We start from the raw sequence: 25,414 nt of genomic DNA on the forward strand, positions 1-25,414 counted from the left end.
CATTACAAGGGATTAAAACAAATAAAGGAAGCAACAAGGTTTAAAAAAATCTTTATTCTATTATATTAAACAGAATATGAGTGTGGGAATTTTAGGACATATGTGTCAACTGTAACTCCACAAAGAGATCTTTAAATACTGAAACCCAACAAGCAAAAAATGCTCATTATATTAAAACAGTAATGAGACTCCACAGGAGAGGAGGGAATATTCTTAATATTCTGCACCTAATACTGTATACTGCACCGTTTTTGATGCAAGCAGTGACTAAATATACATTCTGAGTACTGCTGTATTGTGGTAAAGCCATAGTTATTATAATTCTTGCATAGCGTAAACCTGAACTGGTTACTAATAATACATGCTAGGAAGCCACAAACCAATTAAAGAGGACGTCTAAAGCATATTGGTGACCATTCTTAACCAATGCAAAGTCATTATATTTAAAAGCTGCTATCCTCCCAAACAATATTAAATAAATTCCTCCTTTACACAGCACTTGGATTACAAGGGAAAGTTCTGCGTCCTTGTGTGACCAATGCAGATGGATCCTGCCTCAGTGGGTAACATGTTAGATCTGAGGTTTGCCTCAACACAATAGTTGGGGTGGGGTTGCACGGAAAAATACTGTAATACCTCCTTGCCCTGTTCCATTTTAAAGTGAAAAATTCTTGTTCTTAAATTTCTACAGCTATCCAGACAACCCATGCCCCATTCACCATGGAAATCAGAGGGATTTCAATTTCTACAGTTACCATCACAGAACTCGTGTGTGATTATATGCCTCCCCAAACACGTTTACTATTGTCTCCTATTTACTTGGGTGTCTGGGATCACAGGATGCAAGTGAATAGTTACAGTGACCTTCCTCTGGTTATTAATTACTGTGATAAAATATCCCATCATGCCCTAAACTACATTGCATTGAGCAATTGATACATTATATTCTAAAATATCATGTTCTGGGTTTTTGGTTATAATAGATAGTGATTTTATTCCCCAAGGATTTTGTGGCATTGAAATACTGTGGAACCATTCAGGGTTGGACTGGACAGACGGGACCCTGGGAAAAAACCTGGTGGGCTCTGATACTCATGGACTTCACTGTGCCAGACTCTCTCCCTGCATGAAGCCATTGCCACTACTCCCGACATCCCTACCGGTCCCCCATTGCAGATATGTGCTTAGGTATGGGGGTTGGAGGAGGCTTTGCGGCTGGGGCAGGGGGCCCCTGAGGCAGCAGCCCTGGTGGGCCCCGGGCCCCCCCCAGTCCCAGACACTGGAACCATTTGCTTCCTTGCCTTTTTGCCATGTATAAAAGCTCAATTTATCTTTAATTTATAATTGTACAGTTAGTGTCAGTACATCACAAATTTTTTGAGTGGAAATAGGGGAAGGCAAGATCAGACTACTTAGTTAGAAGAAATTATTGCTTGAATTCCACCACAATATAAAACAGTGCCAGTGTTCCCAAATGTGTGAGGCAAATTCCCCAATTTATAGCAGAAAAGAGTATGTTTATTTTGGTTTCTCCCTGAATATAGTTACCCTCTATCAGTTTCAGCTCTTTCCCTCATATTTCCATGAGAGGAGCAGTGCCATGCTAATCACCAGGCTGTACTTTACAATAAATACAATGTGGGTATGCCTCAGCGAAAGGACTCATTCCAGGTATCAATCCAGTTGAAAATGTTTCAACTGAATATATTTAGCATGAATCCCAATGCGTTGAGCCAGCTGGATATCAGACTTGCAGCATTATAGCAGGGCAAAATATATGTCCCAGAGCAAAAAAAACACCATGGCATCAACCAGCAAAAGGTGGATTTGTTAACTTTTCTTCATTGTTTCTGTTGGCCCCAGAAGACGTAATATTCTGTCATTTTTTGAAAGATCTGTTGGTAATTCATTAGCCTTAAAAAAAGAAAGAGAATATTCTACAATAAGGATAGACTGTCTTTAGAACTCCAGAATCCCTAAATCAGCTGAGCTGTTTAAGTAACAGTAATATCAAAAATTTTTAAAATAATAAAAATATAATGCAGTGTTGCCCTGCAATGGTAAAACTGCTGTGTTTGCTCCAGAAACACAACTATTGTTTATATAAATAAGCTGCTGTGTAACAATGGGGGCAGCCATTCAAAGGAGAAAAGGCTCAGGTTACACAGCAGATAGCAGATAAGCTCTGTAGAACATAATGGTGTTATCTGTTATCCTGTGCCATATAGCCTTTTTTCAATTTCCGCCATTGCTACACAGCAGCTAGTTTATATGAACTATAGTAGTGTTTCTGAAGCAAACAGTTCAGTTTTACCAGTGCAGAGCAACAGTGCATGATGTTTTCATTACTTTAAAACACTTTAATTTTTTGGTGTTACTGTTACTGGCAATTTCCTATCTAGTGTATCAAAAGTCCCCAATTCCTGTTTTGACTTTAATGTATTTACTACTTCCTTTACAAAAAATGTCTGTGAATTTTATCCTGCAAGGCACTCATTTAGTATTCTTATGATTTTACACTACAGAACAGAAGCAAGTAAATACTATGTATGAGCCTAGATCTGAATTTCACATCCATGTTTACAAGGATTTATAAATATGTTCCAATTTATAAACCCTCTAGGGGCCTATTTATCATGCTGTGTAAAAAGTGAGTGAAGCATTAATGCCGGTGATGTTGCCCAGAACAAGCAATCAACAATTTCAACAGTTTCAATAAAAGCAAAGATCTGATTGGTTGCTATGAGCAATATCAACAGTAACGTGTCACTCCATTTTTGACATAGCATAATAAATAGTCCCCTTAAAGGAGAACTAAACCCTTAATGAAAAAAACCCTACCCTACATAGACCCCCCTCCCTGCTCCCTCCCAGCTTAGCTGCTACCCCTGTAAATGCCCCAAACTCTTTACTTACCCCTTGGTGCAGATTCAGGGCATCCGCGTTCACAGGCACCATCTTCTTCCTGTACTTCAGCAATTTCCGTGACTTTCTGCGCATGTGCAGTTGTTGTGAAACGGAAGATTGATCCAAGTGTGCATGCGCCGATACAACACTCTAATTCCGAAGATTACCAAAAAGAAGAAGATGGCACCCGTGAACTCTGATGCCCTGAATCTGCACCGAGGGGTAAGTAAAGAGTTAGGGGCATTTATCCAGGGTAACACCTAAGCTGGGTAGGGGCAGGGATGGGGGTCTATGTAGGGTTGGGGGTAGGGTTTTTTTTTAAATTAAGGGTTGAATCCTCCTTTAAGTGATTCTGTACAGGGAGGGGGGTCTATGTAGGGTTGGGGGGTAGGGTTTTTTTAATTAAGGGTTGAATTTTCCTTTAAGTGATTCTGTACAGGGAGGGGGGTCTTTGTAGGGTTGGGGTAGGGTTTTTTTAATTAAGGGTTGAATTCTCCTTTAAGTGATTCTGTACAGAGACCTTTTGCATTGTATATCTGTAGTCTGTATGTCCATGTTCAGTGGGAAGTGACCACTTACCTTATTTTTTAGCATAGGGTTTGCCCCTGCTTCTAAAAGAAGGGCCACTGATCTGACATTTCCACAGAGGACTGCAGCATGTAGAGCAGTTGATCCATTCTTTTGAAAGTCAAATAAAAAAAGATTTATTGTAGAAAAAAGAAGTAAAGAGAACTTGCAGGGTTTTACTACAGTACACAAGGGGGGTTGTGGGAGCACCCGCATTGCTAAGTAAAAATATATATAAGTATAAGGGAAAGTGCTACTGGCATATCCAAATGGGTCAGTGCACATTCCCTGGGCCCCTGTCTAAGTAATTCAGTAGATATGCAAATGCATGTGTTAACAAAGACAGGGGTTTTTAGTTGCAAAGTTATGATCATAAAGTTGAAAAGCCACCATACCACATCAAGGTAAACCCCATATGGCGGTCCCTAACTTGTTTACCTACCAGTCATAGTATTGAGGATCCTGTGTCTCTCTGCATAATAGCAATAGTAAAGTAAAAAGTAAAAGTCTGCTGAACTTTGGTTTCTGGAGGGCTAAATCCTCCCCCGCTGCTGAATTGCAGCTTTTAAGAGAGAGTGATTGCCCAAACCAACGCAACAGCGGGGGAGGATTTAGCCCTCCAGAAACCAAGGTTCAGCAGACTTTTACTTTTTACTTTACTATTGCTATTATGCAGAGAGACACAGGATCCTCAATATTATGACTGGTAGGTAAACAAGTTAGGGACGGCCATATGGGGTTTACCTTGACGTGGTATGGTGGCTTTTCAACTTTATGATCATAACTTTGCAACTAAAAACCCCTGTCTTTGTTAACACATGCATTTGCATATCTACTGAATTACTTAGACAGGGGCCCAGGGAATGTGCACTGACCCATTTGGATATGCCAGTAGCACTTTCCCTTATACTTATATATATTTTTACTTAGCAATGCGGGTGCTCCCACAACCCCCCTTGTGTATTTGCTTTTACTACAGTACCCCTACATTCTATTTTTGTTTAAATGTGAACTAAAAGGAGAACTAATTCTGTGTTACTATGTAAAAACTGGGAAGTTTTGTAAGGCTATTTTAAGTGGTAGAAAATAAGCAGTGCAATTCTACTACGTACACCAGCAATCCCCAACCTTTTTTAACCCATGAGCCACATTCAAATATAAAAAATAAAACGAAGAGCAAAGTTCTTGTGTGTGCCAAATACAATATGGACTGTGATTGGCTGTGCCTATGTGGATTCTGTTTGGCAGTACACATGGTTTTAATGCAACTAAAGCTTGCCTTCAAGCCAGTAATAGAAAAGAAATTAGCGTATGCTTTGAAGCCACTGGGAGAAACATGGTTGTTTATCATAATTCTGATCCCTGGTGCTGCAGTGAGAACATTGATTTTAATAAAAAAGGTTCTTACTTTTAAGATGCCAAGCCCCGGAGAGAATTTAAGTAATTCTTCTATAACTTCACATAACCCTTTAGATGCAGCCTTAAATAATGGTGTGGTGCCATCCTAATAGTAACATGTGAGAGAGAAAAAATTAGTTCAGCATCTCTGATCTACTTAGGATTTATCTATATATACTGTGTAGCATCATATCATATAATATATAATTACTCAATATATCATATTATATAATTTCATTAAGTTTCAAATTCTATGTGGTGAGTGGTTCCAGAAATGTCTACGACATCCTTTGTACCTGGTTGCAGTGTAGTAGCTTAAACAAAAATATATATGTCTGCATGTACAACATTTATTAGTAAGGGTGTACAGGTATGAGACCTGTTATACAGAATGCTCGGGACCAGGGGTTTTCCAGATAACGGATTTTTCTATAATTTGGATCTTCATACCATAAGTCAACATGAAAATCATGTAAACATTAAATAAACCCCATAAGCTGACTATTCTTCCAATAAGTATTAATTATAACTTAGTTAGGATAAAGTACAAGTTAAAGTTTTATTATTACAGAGAAAAAGAAAATAATTTTAAAAATGTTTGATTATTTGATTATAATGGAGTCTATGGTAGATGGCCTCTCCGTAATTCTGAGCTTTCTGGATGATGGGTTTCCAGATAAAGGATCCCATACCTATACAGGTGTTGAAACCAATCAGTCCATGCTTTAGTACATTTAAATAGGACACTATGGCAAATGACATTTCACATAGTTCTCTGGATAACATATTTCTGGGTAATGGCTACCACACATGGGAACTTTGTATACTACCTATCTACTTGTTTGTACTGGTACTGTACACAGCTCTAAACTTTTTGTTGTTGTTGCTTTTTTTTACTGAAACAAATCAGTTTCCATTTCCCTTCATATCTAAGTTGTGAAAAAAACAGAAATAACCAGTAAAAGTTATTTTTAAATATTATCTGTAAAAAAAATGTATAACTCTGCCAAAGAGAGAATACTATATCTTTAAAATCTGGGGGTCTAGAAAAATGTTTCCTGTTATATTGTATCTGACTGCAATAATGACTAGCCTTCTCATGGATCTAAATTGAACAATATTTCCACATTGCACTGGCTATCATCACTCAGCTGTTCTTCCTTTACTGCCCAATGATTTGCCCTAAATAATTTCTGGCAGGACATTCTTGCTACCCCTGCCAGGTTTTCAGAATCATAATTGTTTACTTCTTGTTAGACTCAATGGCACTTATTTATGAACACAATGTAAACTGCAGCATGCACTTTTCTGGCAGATAGGGTTGTAACACTGGAACAACAGACAATATTTGGGACATGGAATCATTAAATCATTTCCTGTAGGACAATTGTTGGCATCATTGTTACATTCAGAATCAATTGGGTGAATTCTCTATATATTCAAAATGCTAGAGATATGCAATCCCTTATCTGTAAATCTGGTATCCAGAAATATGGGAATGTCTTTTCCCATAGAGTTTTTTAATCAATGATTTCCAACAGTACCTTTTACATGAAGGTAAGTAAGATGCATAAAACCATACTGGTGGTAAAACAATCCTACTGAGTATTTATAATGATTTTTAAGTAGCCTAAAGGTATTCTGAATTAAAATGAGAGGAGTATTTGTTATCCAGAACACCCCAGATTGCAGGCATTCCAGGTAATAAATGCCTTACCTGCACTTAGACTGTAAGTTCTATGCGACTCTATGGGGCAGATTTATCAAAGGTTGAATTTTGAAGTTAAAAATACTTTGAAATTCGACCATCGAATTTAAATACTTCAAATTCGAATATCCAATTTGAAATTTTCATCAAATTTGGGCATCCTGCGGTCGAAGTAAAATGGTTCGATTAAATCCTAGCCTTCTTGTTTAAAAAACAAGGATTGTTTGTCCATATACTGCAATATATTTAAGCATGAACTACATTAAAGACACGCCTGGCCTGTTCTTGACTCCATTTTGTCTGATTTCATGCACAAAGGGCTTTAATAAAATTGTCAAGAGGCAAATAAGACTGTAAATGAGTATGAGACTGCAGAAGCAATGAAAATCCAATAGGGAATACTTACATTCCGTGCAGCATCACGATCAGCTCCTCTCAGTAGCAGGACCCTCACTAATTCATTGTGTCCCATTTGGGATGCTATCCACAGCGGTGTTGTCCCATCCTTAAAGGATATGTAACACAGTTAAATTTGTGCGTCAGTGTGCTGAGAGGAATTGCTTGAAATAACTGTGGTAATCCACACAGCCGTTTATCACTGAGAAACTAACAAAACGATAAGTCTCTGGTCAAAAATATATCTAGAAATTTGGCTCACTACATCCCCACAAGTCACATCAATTTTAGTTGGTTCCACTTATTAAAATGCAGAGAAAAAAGAGAAATAAAAGGCAATAAATATTTTCTTTTGTATGTAGAACCACCAGTGGTATACGGTTATACTTGGGCCCTAAAACAACCTATGGTCGCACCATGATTTCAAACTTTACAGAGGATCAGGATAAATATAATGTAGTTAGGTATAGTGTCAGGGTGAAAACCCAGGTGGTTTGTAGCTGGTTTTTGCAGTTTGCACCTTGCCTTACACTTTGTAAGTGAGGCCTATAATATTATTCCGCAAACTCTTTAACATATTTTAAGTCTCAACACTAATGCAGTCAGTTTGTTATCTTCTAAAAGACAATCTCTAGTACCAGAACCCAAAGTTTGCTGAAAATATTTTATAGCATATGTAAGTTAATAACATTTTTAATGACCCATTTTATTCCTATTTATGTCAGCCAAAGCTTAAAGTCATTTATAAATAAACTCCAACCAAGATGTCAAAAGTCTTTAAAATATACAGCCTATACTAGTAGAGGGAGCTGTGACAGTTTTACCATACATAAGGTGCTTATTTATGAACATTTAAAAACTGTATAATTCCTATACATATAAATCTCAATGTGCTTCTGGTAATGTCAACACATTAAAAAATTATTATCAAGCAAAAATATAGGTGTAACTGTACAGGTACGGGATCTGTTAAACCAGGAAACCAGTTATCCGGAAAGCTCCAAATTATAGAATGGCCATCTCCCATAGACTGCATTTTATCCAAATAATCTCTAACATTTTTAAAAATGATTTCCTTTTACTCTGTAATAATAAACCAGTAGCTTTTACTTGATCCAAACTAAGATATATAATTAATCCTTATTGGAAGCAAAACCAGCCTATTGAGTTTATTATTTTTTTACATGATTTTCTAGTAGACATAATGAAGATCCAAATTACAGAAAGATCTGTTATCCAGAAAACCCCAGGTCCAGTGCATTCTCAATAACAGGTCCCATACCTGTACCCTCTGTATTGCAAAATTTGTCATGTTTTACACTTCACTTTAATAGCAGATGGCATCAAAATAGCGTGTGTCATATATGTGCTTATTTACATCATATTAATTAGCATTCAGTTGTAGCCCTACGTTTTTCCTAGTTAATCTGGATGTAAATAGTGCCACTTCTGATGCACCAGTATTACCAGAAATGGCATTGGCGTGTGATTCACTGGGTGCAATTCAAATGCAGATACAGTACTCAAAAGATTTGTTAATTTAAGTTAAGGTGTCAACTATATTGTAAGCAATTAATAGAGGATGGACATAAGTTGCAATGAGGGCAAATAGGCAAAATGCAGTTGCACACCTCTACTAATTAAATTAATCTACAACTTTTGGGTGCCAGTCCACCAGTGTTCCCATTCACTAGGATCTATGCAGCAGCAATCTAATGCATTGTGTTGAAATACATGCAATTTTTGTGCTTTGTAGTTATGCTTACATTTTAAGTGACCCGTAGGTTCTTTTTATTGTACAGTAAAAGCTTAAATAGTCATGTGTGGAGTTGCAATATTACCTGCCTGGGCTCATTCACTTTTGCTCCAGAGATAAGTAACAGCCGAACGACATCCACGTAACCTCCTTGAGCAGCCAAAAACAGTGCGGTCGCCCCATCCTGAAGCAGCAGATTGAAACATTAAACCAAATGACTTGTAAGGTTACAAAAAGTCCCTACAAAATATACCTAATTGTTAGCACATGCACTAATCACACGCGGCGGTTCGTTTTCCGAAGTCGCCCGAAGTTGCCTCACGTGGAAACTTCGGGCGACTTTGGAAAACGAATCATCGCGTGTGATTAGCGCCTGCGTTTTTTTCATTTTAGCCAGTGCAGAGTGAGGGAAGGCGTTTGGGGAGATTGGTCGCCAGGCCACCAAGTCTCCCCAAAACGCCCAGTGTGGCCTTACCCTTAGACTGACAGGCTGAAAATGTGTAACTGTTGCAGCTTTATTAAGCGTTACACTCACAGCCTGCTCAGTTTTTTTTATGACAGATGTAGATATCAGGGTGTCATGCAACCAAGCTGATGACTCAACCATATAAAAAGAATACCTGCAGGATTCAAGCCCTCAGAAAAGGAATACAATTATAAAAGGACATTATATTTTGCAATTCAATAAATCTCCATTTATATTCCTCTACTCCTGCAGCTTTTGTGGCAGTAGGCTTAATTCTATGGGGGTTATTTATCGTTGGCCGAGTTCTAGAGGTTTGTTTTTTTTATATCTCAAATGAACTCACAGCTAAAATATTTTCCGATTTAAGAAAAAACTGGGATGGAAAAAACTCAAATCAGTGAATTCAAGGTGAACAACCCGAAAACTTGAATTGATCACGTTTTCTCCGAAAAAAAAACTTGAATCGCTCGAATTAACCCTCTGAAAAAAAACGAAAAAAGCAAACATCATGAAAGCTACAAACATCTTCAAATGGTTCAAGCCACCTTTGCCATTGACTTCTACATGACCTTGATTTTCACTGGAGTATTTTTGGATTCACATCGTGAGTTAGAATGAGCGCTGATGATTTCTTTCTGTGTTTCCTGTACAAATTGAAGCCAAATATTGCTTGTGGCTGCTATTTAGCCTTTAAAACAGGGAATCACTTATTATAGATGTATGTTAATTGGCTGGGGCTAAAAAGCTCTTTGCTTTTTCACTATAGCCCCTGAGTTAAGGGGAAGTGTACCATGGTCTTATTACTCAGTCACATGTTTACAGGAGGACTTGATTTTAAATGCACTACAAAGTTAAACTGCTAATAGTGTTGGAAGGAAATTATTAACAGGTGTATGTTTGTTGGCTGGGGCTTAAACGCTCCGAGATTTCTCACTAGAGCTCCTGAGTTAAGGGTAAGTGCACAATGGTCTTAATACTTAGTCACACTGGTTGCTGGGGGACTTTATTTTAAATGCACTACAAATGTATAATGCTCACAAACAGTGTAGGACTCAAGTACAATGAGTGGCCTTGACGTGGCATGTGCGCTTTCATATTTTGGCCAAAGTGTAGTACTAACGCCTCATTTTTTGTAATTATTTTTTAAAGGCAAACCGAGCGCTGGTAAATTTTCCCCTTCTCTTTCTGTACAAATATTGGCTTTTTATCGTTTTTCGGAAGCTGGTCATCTCCAGAATGTGGGTTAGACCGAGCACTGGGACAGTTATGTCTGCGGCAGCTGATCAACACCACAGCGTATGTTAGACCAAACGCTGACGATTTCTTTCTGTATTTTCAGATTCAAGCTTTTCCAGCTTTATAGTATAATAAATCGAAAAAAAAAAATTTTTAACTTAAAAGTTTGAGTTTTGACCGAAAAACACCCTCGAAAACTCGAAGTTTTTGGATAAAACCTAACTCGACCGTTGATAAATAACACCCTATGGGGCAAATTTAATATAGGGCGAAGTGGCCGATTTACTAACGGGTGCTGTCGTAAATTCACTAGCGAAGTAGACATACTCTAGCGCTACTTCACACCCTAACGCCAGGCGAAGTTGCGCTCTGGAAAAGGGACGTAACTACGCTAATTCACTAACTTGCAGATTTTACTGAATGTTACCTCTTGCACCAGACTTGACTTTGCCAGCTCAGACCAGGCAAAGTGCAATAGAGTAGATAGGAGTTTTTTCAATAATAGTTGAAAATTTTTCTAAGTCCCAAAAAACGCTGGCATTTTTTACTTTTTACTGGGTTATTGGCTGAAAAAGATCGAAATTTGTTTTTTGGGGTACCCTCCTTCCCCCTTACATTTGGCACCTAAACTATACAGCCGGCACATGTGTAGGGCAATATAAGACCTCTATTTAATTTTATTAAGTTTCCCTGGCCTTGTGTAGTGTAATGTATTTGCTACAGCATACATGTCCATTGTACTATAAGTGCACGTCGTATGCTAATTAGGCATCACAATTGCAACTTCGTACTGCTTATTGTATTATCGCAAGTGCAACTTCGCAAGCATTCGGTAACTTGTGCACAACTTCGGATCTTCGTGAATTTGCGCAGCCCTGGCGAAACTACGCCTGCCGAAGTGCGGCAAAGCCGTCGCTAGTGCATTTTCGGCACTTAGTGAATTTGCCCCTTAGTGTTAAGGGACTTTATCTGGTAGCAGGGCTTGGCAGTATTTTTGAGACTGGCAACTCCTGCTATTTCCCTGCAAAAATCATGAGTCCTGCTGCCCAGGTCTGCAAATGCTGCCCAATGTGGTAATTGTCTGTCATGCCTGCCATGCTCCCTCGCTTTATGGAGCAAAACTACATGGTGATTTAACTGCACGCAATTATATAATGCATTTATTGCAGGCATGGATTTCTTAGGCATTGCCTCATAGGTAGGTAATACCCTTTATAACATCAAACACTTATTTTCATTACACATTCTTGTAAGGAGTTATCTAAGGTGAAACATTACAGGTGTTTGTGAGTTACAAATAATAATGCTGGTTGTTTGGCTGTTTTCTTGTGTTGGCAAGATTTTATCACCTCACCCAAAATGTTTCTTCTTTAAGAATAACTCAGTTTCTGTGTAATTATTGTGGTTAAGGTTAATTCAGGTCACTGAACATACTGTAATACAGTATAACAGACAAGTTGTTAAAGGGTGGTTCACCTTTAAGGTAAAATGTTCTCTGAGCAAATGTAACTCCATGCTAGATGAAGTAGCTTCATTAAAATTTATGTATAATGCCTCTGATAAAGAACACAGTATGGGAGCACCCAGTTATGTAAAGTATATATGAGAGAAACAGGGGAATATGTGGTGCCAGTTACCAACACAAAGTGGTATAGTTGCATATTGTACTTGCTTGTACACTGTACATACATATAGCTGCTCGTGAATGTTGGCTCCATTCTTCAGAAGTGTTTCAACCACTCGGGTATGACCATACTGGCTGGCTGCGAGTAAAGCTGTACCGCCATCCTGCAAGGGGAATGCAAACACATCTGTTAATATAAAAGCTTGTAGAAGATTTACAGTTAATCCATGTATTCTTTGGAGCTCAGTACTAGGGATGCACCAAATCCACTATTTTGGATTCGGCCGAACCCCTGAATCCTTCACAAAAGATTCAGCCGAATACCGAACCGAGTCCGAACCCTAATTTGCATATGCAAATTAGGGGTGGGAAGTGGAAAGCATTTTTTACTTTATTTTCTGACAAAAAGTCAAACAATTTCCCTCCCTCACCCTAATTTGCATATGCAAATAAGGATTCGGATTGGCCAGGCAGAAGGATTCGACCGAATCCGAATCCTGCTGAAAAAGGCCGAATCCCGAACCGAATCCTGGATTCGGTGCATCTCTACTCAGTACTACCCACGTCCTAGTAGGTTTGTGTCTGTGGCACTGTCATTTGTAATCTCAAAATCAAAGCAGGGGCCCCATTTGTTTTTTAAGATGACATTACAAATAATAAATAAATATTTTGACAGCTAGTCTACTGAAAATGTGTGCTGGGGCACTTCTAATGTTGTTGGTGCCTTAAGTGGTAGACAGCACTGTCATTCAAAGGGATGCACTGAATCCAGGATTTAGTTCAGTATTCGCCCAGGATTCAGCTTTTTTCTGAAGAATTCTGACTAGACGGAATCTTTGTGCCTTGCCGAACCAAATCCGAATCCTTCAAATCATGTTACTTTTTGTCACAAACAAGGACGTAAAACATTTTTAGCCACGCACTGCTCTTTTCCCCCTCCCCCCTGATTTGTATATGCAAATTAGGGGTCGATTTGGCTCAGTATTTGGCCGAATCTTTCACAAAGGATTTGGGGGTTCAGCGGAATTCAAAATAGTGGATTTGGTGCACCCCATGACAAATGGCAATAAAATGTTAAAAGTACAAGAGTAGGGTTCGATATCAATACTTTGGCCATGGATAAACCCCCACTGCCATTTTTTATTCTATATTAATTTGAAATAAAATGGCACTAGCTTCAAAAGTTAAGGCCACTGGGTTGGAGGTCCAATTCTTTTTAAAATGAAATTCTGGTTTGTTTGGATACCATCAGCACTGGAGTATGCAGTGCAGTTTTGGACTCCAGTCCTTAAGAGGGATATAAATGAGCTGGAGAGAGTGCAGAGACGTGCAACTAAATTGGTTAGAGGGATGGAAGAATTAAATTATGAGGGTAGACTGTCAAGGTTGGGGTTGTTTTCTCTGGAAAAAAGGCGCTTGCGAGGGGACATGATTACACTTTACAAGTACATTAGAGGACATTATAGACAAATAGCAGGGGACCTATTTACCCATAAAGTGGATCACCATACCAGAGGCCACCCCTTCAGACTAGAAGAAAAGAACTTTCATTTGAAGCAACGTAGGGGGTTCTTCACAGTCAGGACAGTGAGGTTGTGGAATGCACTGCCGGGTGATGTTGTGATGGCTGATTCAGTTAATGCCTTTAAGAATGGCTTGGATGATTTTTTGGACAGACATAATATCAAAGGCTATTGTGATACTAAACTCTATAGTTAGTATAGGTATGGGTATATAGAATTTAATTAAAAGTAGGGAGGGGGGTGTGTATGGATGCTGGGTTTTCATTTGGAGGGGTTGAACTTGATGGACTTTGTCTTTTTTCAACCCAATTTAACTATGTAACTAACTATGTAACTATCAGGCAGGACCCAGTGACAGAGTTATTGGTATCCTTTAGACACCAGTGTTGCCAGTGCAGTGTGTTACTAGAGGCAAGAAATGAAATACAAATGTGCTGTAAATTTTAAATCTGTATATAAAGACCACATTCAGAACAGTGGGAAGATCTGCACAGTTAATTTCAACAAGCAAGTGTTTAATAAACATCCCTAGTTGCCCTCATTCTTTTTGGAGTGAAACAAATTCATTAAAGCGCAATTTGTAAATTGTCAACATTTTTTGAATGGATGCCATGCTTGTTTCTTTACACAGGCTCAAAGGACAGCAGTGACATCTCTAATCATGTTTTCATTTCCATGCACAATAATGACTTTTGTGACAAATGTATGTGAGTATTGACAGACACAACAGCACTGCCAGTGCTCCCAGAAACCGGCTGCTTGGCATGCAGCCTCTAATACTTTGCTGCCCTAGGCCTAGGCCTGCTTGCATGACTGTAGTAGTAACACCTAGGGGGATATTTACTAAAGGGACTCCAACAGTAAAGAGTGACTGAAGTTTATCAAAGCGCAAGTCGCATGACTGAGGACACCTGGGAAACTGACAATATGTCTAGCCCCATGTCAGATTTCAGAATGAAATATAAAAAAATCTGTTTGCTCTTTTGAAAAAATGATTTCAGTGCAGAATTCTGCTGGAGCAGCACTATTAACTGATGCTTTTTGAAGAAAGATTTAAAAAAAAAAAAGCTTGAAAATTAAAAATCCAAATGATGCCACCTTAAACTTGTTGAGATGCCACAGAATTAAATGAGAAGTGTATCTTCAGCAGTCAACAAGTTTTTTTCCACAATAATACTCCAGTCCAGTCATGATTTTCAACTTGCGTGAAAGTTAATGTAAAAATGTGATTCACTTCATATTGCTTGATATAATGTGAACGCTTTTAATCCAATTAAAGATTTTTTTATAAAAATAATTAGAGACAGTTTAACTGTAAATATGAAATTGTGATTTTTATTTCTTTTTTCTTCTTAGCAAGGTTTTTCAAAATTAATTAAGCTTATCTTGGAAAACTGAAGTGCTTTGTGTAACATATAGGGTAAAACTCCACAAGAGATTTTGTAGAATGGTAAAACTATGGAATCCGTTATCCGGAAACCAATTATACAGAAAGCTCCAAATTACAGGACGGCCATCTTTCCTAGACCCCATTTTATTAAAATAATTCTAATTTTCAAAAATGATTTAATTTTTCTCTGTAATAACAAAACAGCACCTTGTTGTGCTTGATCCCAACTAAGATATGAATATAAAATGGCACTAGCTTCAAAAGTTAAGGCCACTGGGTTGGAGGTCCAATTCTTTTTAAAATGAAATTCTGGTTTGTTTGGATACCATCAGCAAGACATAAAAAGCTGTATAATACAAGTATTTTTTAAATTATAAATGAAACCCAGATAATTTTTTTTATTCAAAGATTTTGGGGTGATGCAAAGTGTGTTTTAATAACAGTGTCCACAAAAAGGCACCTGCCTGCTCCATTTGATTGTGAAGTCCAAGACTAAAAGAAACAAGATTATTTATGCAGTATTTATACAGTATACATTAAAGGTCCCCTTTAAATGACTAGACTAGGTATAGAGATCCAAATTACGGAAAGACCCCTTATCCAGGAAACCATAGGTCCCTAGAATTCTAGATAACAGGTTCCATACCTGTACCCATAAATACTTCAGAAATCTCTGCATTATAGGAAGGCCATGTCCAATAAAACCCATTTTAAGCAAACAATTTTTAAAAATAATTATACTCTGTAACATTACAATAAACATTATTATTATTACTATTAATAATAACCATAACTATAATAAAAAAGATGATGATGATGATAATAACATGGAGTGATTTATTTGGCTGATTCCCTGCACCTTCTCTCTTTTTCCATCTAGATTCTTCCTGTGTTGTTCATATAAATTTCATGAAAGGAAGAGGAAGGATATGGGTGGAAAGTACAACAATGAAAGACATTTCATGGTGTTCTGGGAAACTTTATCCATTGAATAAAATGAATAAGACAATTATAAGCTCTGTCTGAATAAATGCCTACTACAGTGCAATGGTTTCACCCCAAGGAAAAGTTCTCAACAGAGCCAAAAGTTTATAAAAAACATGAATTTAGGCTGACATTGTAAATGTACTCTAGTGAGAATTATTTCATAAATATTTTTCTTGTTTATTTAATCCATGTTGTGTTTTTGTGTGCAAAAAATACTGTCTGCACACAAGGGGTGTGAAAGCCATGCCAGGTTGGACAATAAAAAGATTCATCTACCTGATTATAGTGAATAACAAATAGTAGAATAGGTAGTAGATAGTGTGGTGTAGTTATACAATAAAGGTTTCTTACTTTAGTAGTAAATTCAGTTGATGCTCCAAACTCGAAAAGGTATCTCACAATATCATTGTGACCTTGTTGAGCTGCAAAAAACAGAGCAGTAGATCCAGACTGAAAGAGAAACACAAAACATTAGAAAGAAGGATCTGAGATGGTGCTGAGGAGCAGAATTAACAACCTGCATCCCCAAGTTACAACATGGCTTTTTGGGTACACAAACAGGTAGCAATGTAAAAATTACATCTGTACCTTGTGAAAAAAGATATACGGTTACCCTGGTTTTTAATAAATCACCACAAAATTACCAAATACTGAACCCCCCTGTTAAGCGTGTTTTTTGATGTAATTCCTGTATTTTGTTTCAGAGGTGGATATGTTAAGGTTTGTCTTTGCTCTATGGGGCAAATTCACTATGCGCCGAAGCGCCTAACGCTAGCGTCAATTCGCTAGTGTTGGCCATTTTTGTTACTTCGCAAATTCAGTAACAGACGCTGGCGTAACTTCGCTAGTGTAACTTCGCACCCTTACGCCTGGTGAATTTGCGCAACGGACGTAACTACGCAAATTCACTAACGCGCACATTGTTCTTAACGCTACCTTTTATGCCAGACTTCCTTCACCACCTCAGACCAGGCGAAGCGCAATAGAGTAGATAGGGGTTTCTTCAAAAAAAGTTAACATTTTTTCTAAGTCCCAAAAAACGCTGGCGTTTTTTCTATATTATGGGTGATAGGCTGAAAAAGATCAAAAACTTTTTTGGGGCTCCCCTCCTTCCCCCCTACATTTCCTAACTCATGGCAACTTAACTATACAGCACATGTGTAGGGCAAAATAAAAATTTTATTTGATGTTTTGAAGGTTTCCCAGGCATTTGTAGTGCTGCTACATATTCCTCCATTGAAATTTGAATTTGGCGCCGTATGCAAATTAACCATCGCTAGTGTAACTTCGCTTCACTTAGCGAATCAACGCTAGCGCAACTTCGCAACCTTACGCTACCCCTGAGTGCAACTTCAGATTTTAGTGAATTTGCGAAGCACTGGCGAAACTACGCCTGGCGAAGTGCGGCGAAGTTACGCCTGGCGCAACTATGAATCTTAGTGAATGTCCCACCATGGCTTTTATGTCACTTTACTTTTTATTAGCCATTATGGGATCTCTCTCACCTCCACTGTGTAAAGTTTTATTTAGAGCCTCTTTGAGCAAGTCCTCTAAAGCAAACATCTGGTCATTTTTAGTACAGGTATGGGATCTGTTATCCGGAAATCCGTTATCCAGTAAGCTCCGAATTATGGAAAGCCCATCTCCCATAGACTCCATAATCAAATAATCCAGATTTTTAAAAATGATTTCCTTTTTCTCTATAATAATAAAACATTACCTTGTTACTTGATCTCAACTAAGATATAATTAATCCTTATTGGAAGCAAAACCAGCCCATTGGGTTTAATTAATATTTACATGATATTCTAGTAGATTTAAGGTACCAAGATCCAAATTACGGAAAGATCCATTATCCGCAAAAATCCAGGTCCCAAACATTCTGGATAACAGGTCCCATACCTGTACATATTTAAGGATTATTAGCCCTAGTGATATGTTTAAGACTTTCTCACTGTAACCAGGTTGGTTTCACTGCTTATCAATAGCTGCTCATAGAGTGAAAATGCCTTATAAAATGCAGACAATAAATCCCAGATCAAAATCCATGGAGACACCTGGAAGGTCCAAATTTGGATCATAACAAGATACCAAAAACTCAATAATGCACTGAACTGGCAAACACATGTGAGATGTTGCATCATTATGATTTATTTATATAGCCCCAGCAAGTTATCCAGTGCGTTATTTTATTTTATAACAAACAGGGGTTGCACAATAATCTATCAAACAATGGTTACAGAGTAAATAATAGAATCACAGGGCCCTGCTCACAAGAGCTTTGCCAGAGGGTTCGGTGGTTCAGCAAGGTGCTGTGGGTATAGGCACAATAGAAAAGAATGTGCTGACTCCCATTCCCTAGAACATTTCAGTCCACTACATCAGACACAGATATGTTCTGTTATTCTGTGTTCCACGCAGTGTTGACCTACATTTAGTACTTTCTATGACAGCTAATTTAACATCCTGCATCAAATATCACCAAAACTCAACCTGGCATCCAATTATCCCATGTCCTTTTCAGCTGAGTGTAAGAATAAAACTGGGTAATAGGATAGACTGTGCACAATATAAAATGTTTTCAATATAATTATATATAACCTGAATTGAAATGCAAAGTAGGAAGTTGAGTTCTGGCTATAACTGTACGTTAAACATCCATTCACACCAGCCTTTATAGCTTACGTTTTTGAATAACTAATGAAATTAAAACATACAGTATTTCATTTTGAACAGCCCACATGTTTCATTTTTACACTGAACTGTTCCTTTAAATACCATTATCCTTCAATACCAACTCATTTTACTGCCAAGGATGCCAATGATGTTACACAATCTTTTACTGCACCTTTTATTACATTTGATCTTTGTGGAACGTTGTGAAATGAGAAATGCAAAAATGATATTTTCTACCTCGCGCTGGATATTAATATCAGCTCCCTGCAACACCAGCTCCCGCACACAGTCAAAATGGCCAGCATATGAAGCCACCATCAACGCTGTAGCACCGGTCTAAAAAAACAGAAATAGGGCATTTTAGGATTTTATTATAGACATTTACAGTGGCAAAGAAAATAAAACTTTTTGACTATGAAGGGACAGGCTATCAATGAGAGCTCCCATAAATATGATATGCAGAAAACATGAGATTGAATGGGTGGGAAGAAGTTTCCATGGCAGAGATATGTTTGTGACTCAAAACATTTCCTGAGCCAACATTTTGCTTTCTCCTTTTCCTTTTCAAAAGGTGTTTCTGCATGAATGCCAGAAATCCTCCAACACTCACAAACCGAAGGCCTGCTAAATAAGGTTTGACTTGCTGGCAGTTTGAGCTTTTTCTGCCGCTCTGTAGGACCTACGTGCTTGAGAGTAAAATGGTTAATACCAATATTTTGCTCTCTAATGAGACCTTTATATTTGTATTTAATATTGTAGAATGTTAGTGCACCTAACCTTAAAATCAAACGAAAATATCATGCTATGTAGAATGCACTATTTTGAGTGAATTTGCAATGGGGCATTTCCTTCTGAGCATTGGCAATTGCATTTTTCCCTCGGGCAGCCATAAGTCATCAGTCACTGGATGGGTTTGTCAGGGACAGGGCTATGGGGCTCAGAGGCAACAGATCTGTGGTGCTCAGTGCAGAAGCTAGGGATCCAAAGAATAAAGCTTATTTTCATGGGGGGGGCAGGGCCGGATTTACATAATAGGCGCCCCTAGGCCCACTGCCATTTGTCGCCACTCTCCCCTCCAGGGGGACTGGAGCAATGGGGATTGGCGCATGGGAAATTTAAAATATTATTGTATCTCCAGTGCATCCCCAGAGTTTTTGAACCAATGTGGGTGTGGTTGGGCAGCATGCCGCCCCCCTAAATTCCTGCCGCCCTAGGCCCAGGCCTAGGTGGCCTTTCCACAAATCCGGGCCTGGGGGGGGAACAAATTGGCACCGCCTGTGATTTTCACTTTCCTTGACATAGCGTTAATTACCCAGTTAATCATAAATGTGAAAGAGCATTGATCAAAAAAAAAATATGTTATTGGGCAATTGTCCCCATAACAACAGTTTTTTCTCTATCATTCTGTAAGGACATGTCAAATGTGGCTGTTGAACACACAATAAGGACCATATTTTATTAACTTCAGGAAAAAATGATGTTTGTTTTAGACATTACAGTCTTAAACGAGCACTGTCATTATTGATTGCACTAAAGGGCAACCTTTTAGCCACTAAAATAGTTCTAGGCTCTTTTAGTTGTTTAGTTCATAGGTAGCTTTTAATATTTAAACCACAGTATTTACAAAGTGCCTTGTTTCACTGCCATGAAATATTAAAGTAGCAGTAATATAAAATGATATCTATATTCCCAACCACAGAACAATATCAATGAAACTGACAGATATCAAGAATTCTTGGCATTCATTAACAAAGAGCATACACTGTCTCTGCAGTCCACGTCTATCCGTCCACTGTTTAACAGCAGCTGAAGCAGCGCCAGGTTTCCTTTCCTCGCAGCCCAGAATGCAGCATTGGCAAGCGGTGTTTCCTTCTGTGTATAGATAACAGTATCATATTATTTTTAAGCTATCATCATTTCAAAAGTATTAAAAAACTGAAATGCATAACTGTACAAATTAATCTAGGCTATATTAGATTTTGTTTGGGCTCAGTAAAGTAAACTCCAAACAAGGGTTCCATGTTAGACATCTATCAGTAAGAACTAAAGTTTGGGAACTGAACTTTGCCGAAATTTAATTTTTTTTCCTCCCATATCTTGTGGATATGTACTAACAAAGCATTAATTCTGGTAATCATACACCAATACTTCAAATCAAAGTCTCAGCTAAACCTTGTATCCCCAAAAGACTGCACAGACTACATTTTATAGGAGCTTTTATGCACTTACAGTGGGCTATTACACATTTGGCGACATTGCAATCTTTGAAAATTCAACCTTGTAAATGAGAAGCTTATTTTTATTCTTTGAAAAGGTACTTTAAAATAAAAATTTTCTCTCTATATTTATATTTGTATCTGGGTAAAACTGGATAAAGCACAACCAAATACACACAGAATGAAGAAAACCACATGATACAAACTGATGGATTTCAATGCAATTGTTTTGGTGAAATTGGATTATGTAAAAAACAGAAATCATAAGAAAGTCTTCAATGACATATTTTAATATTTTTGGACATGCTGGAGCAATAACAGCATTAAGTTATTGAGATAAGCATATACCAGTTTTGCCAGCAATTTGGGGTAATTTTGAAGTAGATTTGCTCCAGGCTGTTAGGTTAGTCAGATGACCCAAGAGCACCTTGGGTTTTAAATTGTGCTTTAGTAATTTACATTGACATTGTTATTGAACCACTTTTACTTTGAAATTAAGCTTGTGTAGCTATTTCCCTACTTTGAGAATAAACTATTGCCCAAGTGAAGTATAGTGCTGTAGTATCATGCTGTGGACTACAACAGAATAAAGGTTAAATGATGCAAAATAACCTGTTATAATTTACTGGAAAACTAAAACGTTCACAAAACCTTTCAGTTATACAAAATACAGTTTAAGAACTTGTGTAGATAAATAATGTTTAAATGTCATTCATGGGTCTCTATAACCTAATAGGATGAACTTATTTTTGCTTGTTAAACTAGCCCAATCATGACCAGATTTGGTCAGGAACTTTGTCTAATTTTACTATAATCTCTGATTGTCTGGGCATGTTTGTCACTTTGGGCAGGGTGTAACTGTAGAGAAAGCAGACCCTGCGCTTCAAAGGGGGGCCCAGGAGTTAGAGGGGCCCCATGAGGCCCTAATTCATATACAATTGCAGTAAATATTGGTAAAACATATCAACCTCTAAATTATTTGCTGTGGGGCCCAGTAATATGTAGTTACGCCACATATTTAGGGATCAGTTTTTAAAGGCCATTCTGCGTTCCTTTAATTGATCTATCAAAACTAAAAATGTATGCACCCTCTTGATGGGTGTATGGTGCATTGGATATAGGGTTTCCACCTTTTCCGGTCGAAACGGCAGGGTGCGCGGGGGGGTCTAGGGCAGCCAATGACATTGATGGGTGGGCCAGTGCCATCAGGGGTGGGGCTGATGACGTTAGGGGCAGGACTGATGTTGTGGCTGATCGCCATGTCACTTCAATGTCCTGTCTGGATTTCCTAATTTGGAACATTTTTCACCGAGACAGCCCTTCCGGGTGAAATCCGAATAGGTGGCAATCCTAATTGGATAAGGAAGTAGAGAGAAGCTGCAGGTTGCCACACAAGCAAATATTTGCCCAAATTAGGCCAAATCTGCCTGATTTGATCATCTGGCCCTCCTAACATCTGGTAAGCTCTTTTTTTTTTTTAACAAAATGAAACTGTGTACAATATTCTTCTTTATTTGCATTTGACATATAATACAGTGGAACCTCAATTTTACATCCACTGATTTTAGTTTCCCCTCATTTTACATTGTTGTTTCGTGGTCCCACCTATATATTATGCATAATATATTTCACTGCTTTTACATTTTCCTGGATTTTACACCATTTTTTTCTGGTCCCCTGAAAAATGTAAAATGAGGATTTTACTGTATATGATGAAATCGCTCATGAAACTATAATTTATAAGCACCCAACCGTAGGCACTTTTAGTACCTGTACATCAAATTATTTAGAAAGTGATTGCCATCTTATTCAAGAAAATGCATAGCTGAGACCACACTGACCCAAGCACCAAAACCTATGGTCATGATCATGTAGTGAACATGGGCCAACTGCTAACTACAACTTCATTGATGCAACTGCATTTGCCTCAATCCACTGTCATGTGGTGCTGCAGCTTAGCCAATGGCCAAAAACTATCGGTGCTAAGTACAACCTCACTGGTGCAAGACAACAGCAATGCAACAACAGCAATCAGTATGGACTACTGTAGTTTAATTACTTGAGAAGGGATGCTTTGCAGTTTTTACTTGGTGGTGGTACAGGTATCTGCAAAATGTAAACTTTATTTACTTACCGCTAAGGATCTGAATCTTTATGTTTTCTCTTCTTTTTTTTTTATAACACTGTCATCATAAAATTACGCTCATGTTTTTACCCAAGCTTTTATGCCTTTCCCTATTTTCTGTTAAATTAGAGGTTTATATTACAATGCATCATTTTACATTGCCTAAACTAAGCCTCCTTATTTCATTCATTTTCATTGAAGCAAGTCACCATGTTGGTGGGATATATAGAGGTCCATCTATACTTCCCTTACTTGCACAATAAAGGGCAAGTGTGTATGCCTATGCGTGCAATGAGAAAAGCTCTCAACTCAACACTTAAGGGGGTTATTTAGTAAAATCCGATTTTATCTCATTATTCAAATAAAAAAAAACGACCAAACTTGAAAATTTTTCAGGTTTTTGCCCGAAAAGCCACGATTTTTTTGTTTCTTGCCTGAAAAGCCACAAATACTTGGATTTTTGGGCTAATTCCTGCGCTGACCACAGAAACTTCCAAATAGGATACCTCTGCCAATGACTTATACACAATCTCGGCAGGTCTGAAATGGCGGATTTTCGGATTCTGGCTTTTTGCAGTATCAAGCTTTAATAAATCTTGAAAAATCCAAGTTTTTTTTAAAATAAAACATAAAAATTTGAGTTTTGCCCCAAAAAGCCCTACCACAAAAATTTGACTTTTAGTAAATAACCCCCTTCACATGTCATGGCATCACTAGCAGGCCCGGATTTACAAATGGGGCACACCTAGGCCGCCCCCACTAATCGCCCCCCGTATGCATCCCCCTCTCTGTCTGTGTCCCCTTCCGCCTCAGCGTCTCTCTTCCCTTCCCCTCCCGCGTCGTCCTCCCCTTCCGCGTCGTCCTCCCTGTCTCCTTGTGCCTGCATGTATATGCGCACGTGCATATGCTCATATACGCATATTCAAGATGTTCGCATGCGCATATATGTGCATGCACAAGGAGACGGGGAGGACGACTCAGAGGTGATGTGGAAGGGGAGCAACTTACTGTCGCCCCTGAATTTCTGCCGCCCTAGGCCCGGGCCTGATCCCTACTGTATTAACTCTTTTCCCCGGCAAAGTTTTATACTTTATAAAATTACATCAGGGTTCTAACAATCTCAGTGCTGTGCCCCATCTTACCTTTCCCAGTCATCCTGTCTATAGTTAGAAATGTTTGTACAGAAAATGTTCTTAATTGCACATCCACAAGTCAAACTTAGAGCCACTGGATCCCTGGGAAAAAAGGGTAGGATGGAATAGCAGTGCTGAGACAGAAGGTGTTTTTTCCAATGAGCACAATGACACTGGTATTCTGGAAAAGAACTTTACATTTGCTGAAATTTTTTGCACATTGCCCCACTATGAAACATATTTGAAAACCAGATGTCATTATCTGAATTAAGATAAGGTTTTCTTTTCTCAAACCAAACATATGGTATTTAAAACAATTTAAATGTTAATTATTAAAAGTCAGCTTAAAATGTTTAAATGAATTACAATGCTAATAAGATCACAGTGAATAAATGAACAATAAAAAACACCCTGCCTCATGCTAAATGAAGAAACTCTCTGATCATCTTTTCTCATTTGTCCTTTTGTGGGTCACAGAGATCATGTCCTCCAAAGTCTTTCCCAGTCAAAAACACAATCCCTTTTGTTCTCTAAGCTTTTGCATTTCTGTAGTTTTGGATTTCAGGAACTGACTAACGTTTTACTGCAAATAAATCAGTTGACAGTTTGTATCTGCTGGCATATTAATGAAGGCATTATCCCACCGGACACACACAGCATATAACTTTGGGGCCCTGTAGATATACAATTGAGATTATGTGTACGTCCCTCTGCTTCATTTGTAATAAGCAGTATCCACCCAGTGGAGAAAAAGCAGGGCTGTAACCAGGCAGTTAGATGTTTGCTCCCACTTGGCTGGATAATTCTAGGAAAGCTGACAGTAAGGGAGAGGCACAGGCCTTTGAGCACTGGATCAGCTGTGTCTGCTCATAGACTGTGTTCCACGGGTGAATACCAATACTGACAAGTGGGTTGCTGATATGAAACACAGAGAGAAAAATCATAATATTACCTTGAAAGACATCTTGCACATTTCAGCAGTTGCACGGGCTCCTTCCTGAGAGCAGTGGAAAGAGACTGATGGATCAGGTTGCTTTTCTCCTTCTTGCTGAAATCTTGTAACTGCAGACTGCAGGCGTGTCTGTGCACTCAGCACAATGTGGAGGAAGCAGCAGAGCTCCCAAGCTTCAAGCCGCAGTCCTCCTAGCTACAAACAATGATGCTGTGCCAAAAGCAGCCTGCAGCACTCACCAGCAGCTCTCCTTCTCTCTCGGATATCTCTGAAACTTACCCTTCCAGCTCACTCAGTGCATCTGAACATACAGGATGCACAAAACTAATGTGAAAGGGGATTTCTATCTTTTCA

General features: G+C 38.3%; 1 protein-coding gene and 1 long non-coding RNA gene across 3 annotated transcripts; one reads left to right on the forward strand and one right to left on the reverse strand.

The window, feature by feature from the left end:
- Nucleotides 1–35: 35 nt before the first annotated feature.
- On the reverse strand, nucleotides 36–25,143 carry ankrd29.L (ankyrin repeat domain 29 L homeolog). Of its 2 annotated transcripts, XM_041566396.1 has the most exons (10): nucleotides 25,061–25,143; nucleotides 20,396–20,506; nucleotides 18,872–18,970; nucleotides 16,310–16,408; nucleotides 12,124–12,222; nucleotides 8,818–8,916; nucleotides 6,987–7,085; nucleotides 4,883–4,978; nucleotides 3,487–3,585; nucleotides 36–1,914 (listed from the first exon to the last, which is right to left on the reverse strand). In XM_041566396.1, exons 1-10 carry the CDS (start codon nucleotides 25,079–25,081, stop codon nucleotides 1,831–1,833), a joined length of 906 nt encoding a protein of 301 aa, XP_041422330.1. In that variant the 5' UTR covers nucleotides 25,082–25,143; the 3' UTR covers nucleotides 36–1,830. The 2 variants fall into 2 exon arrangements, with proteins under 2 accessions (XP_041422330.1, XP_041422331.1); XM_041566397.1 differs by lacking the exon at nucleotides 3,487–3,585.
- On the forward strand, nucleotides 4,130–15,986 carry LOC121394721. Its single transcript, XR_005961971.1, has 2 exons — nucleotides 4,130–4,180; nucleotides 15,852–15,986. It is a non-coding gene; the product is annotated as an uncharacterized LOC121394721 (long non-coding RNA).
- Nucleotides 25,144–25,414: the final 271 nt, after the last annotated feature.

The sequence above is a fragment of the Xenopus laevis genome, chromosome 6L (genome assembly GCF_017654675.1).
Source record: "Xenopus laevis strain J_2021 chromosome 6L, Xenopus_laevis_v10.1, whole genome shotgun sequence".
In the NCBI taxonomy this organism is placed as follows: domain Eukaryota; kingdom Metazoa; phylum Chordata; class Amphibia; order Anura; family Pipidae; genus Xenopus; species Xenopus laevis.

Bases quoted from the DNA above. Each gene is read 5' to 3' on its own strand.
- ankrd29.L (XM_041566396.1), bottom strand. From the start codon at position 25,081: ATGTGCAAGATGTCTTTCAAG. The intron at 16,409-18,871 runs GTAGAAAATATC...TTTCTCTTTCAG, and splicing joins ATATTAATATCCAGCGCGAG to TCTGGATCTACTGCTCTGTT. The intron at 7,086-8,817 runs GTAATATTGCAA...ATATCCTTTAAG, and splicing joins AAGTGAATGAGCCCAGGCAG to GATGGGACAACACCGCTGTG.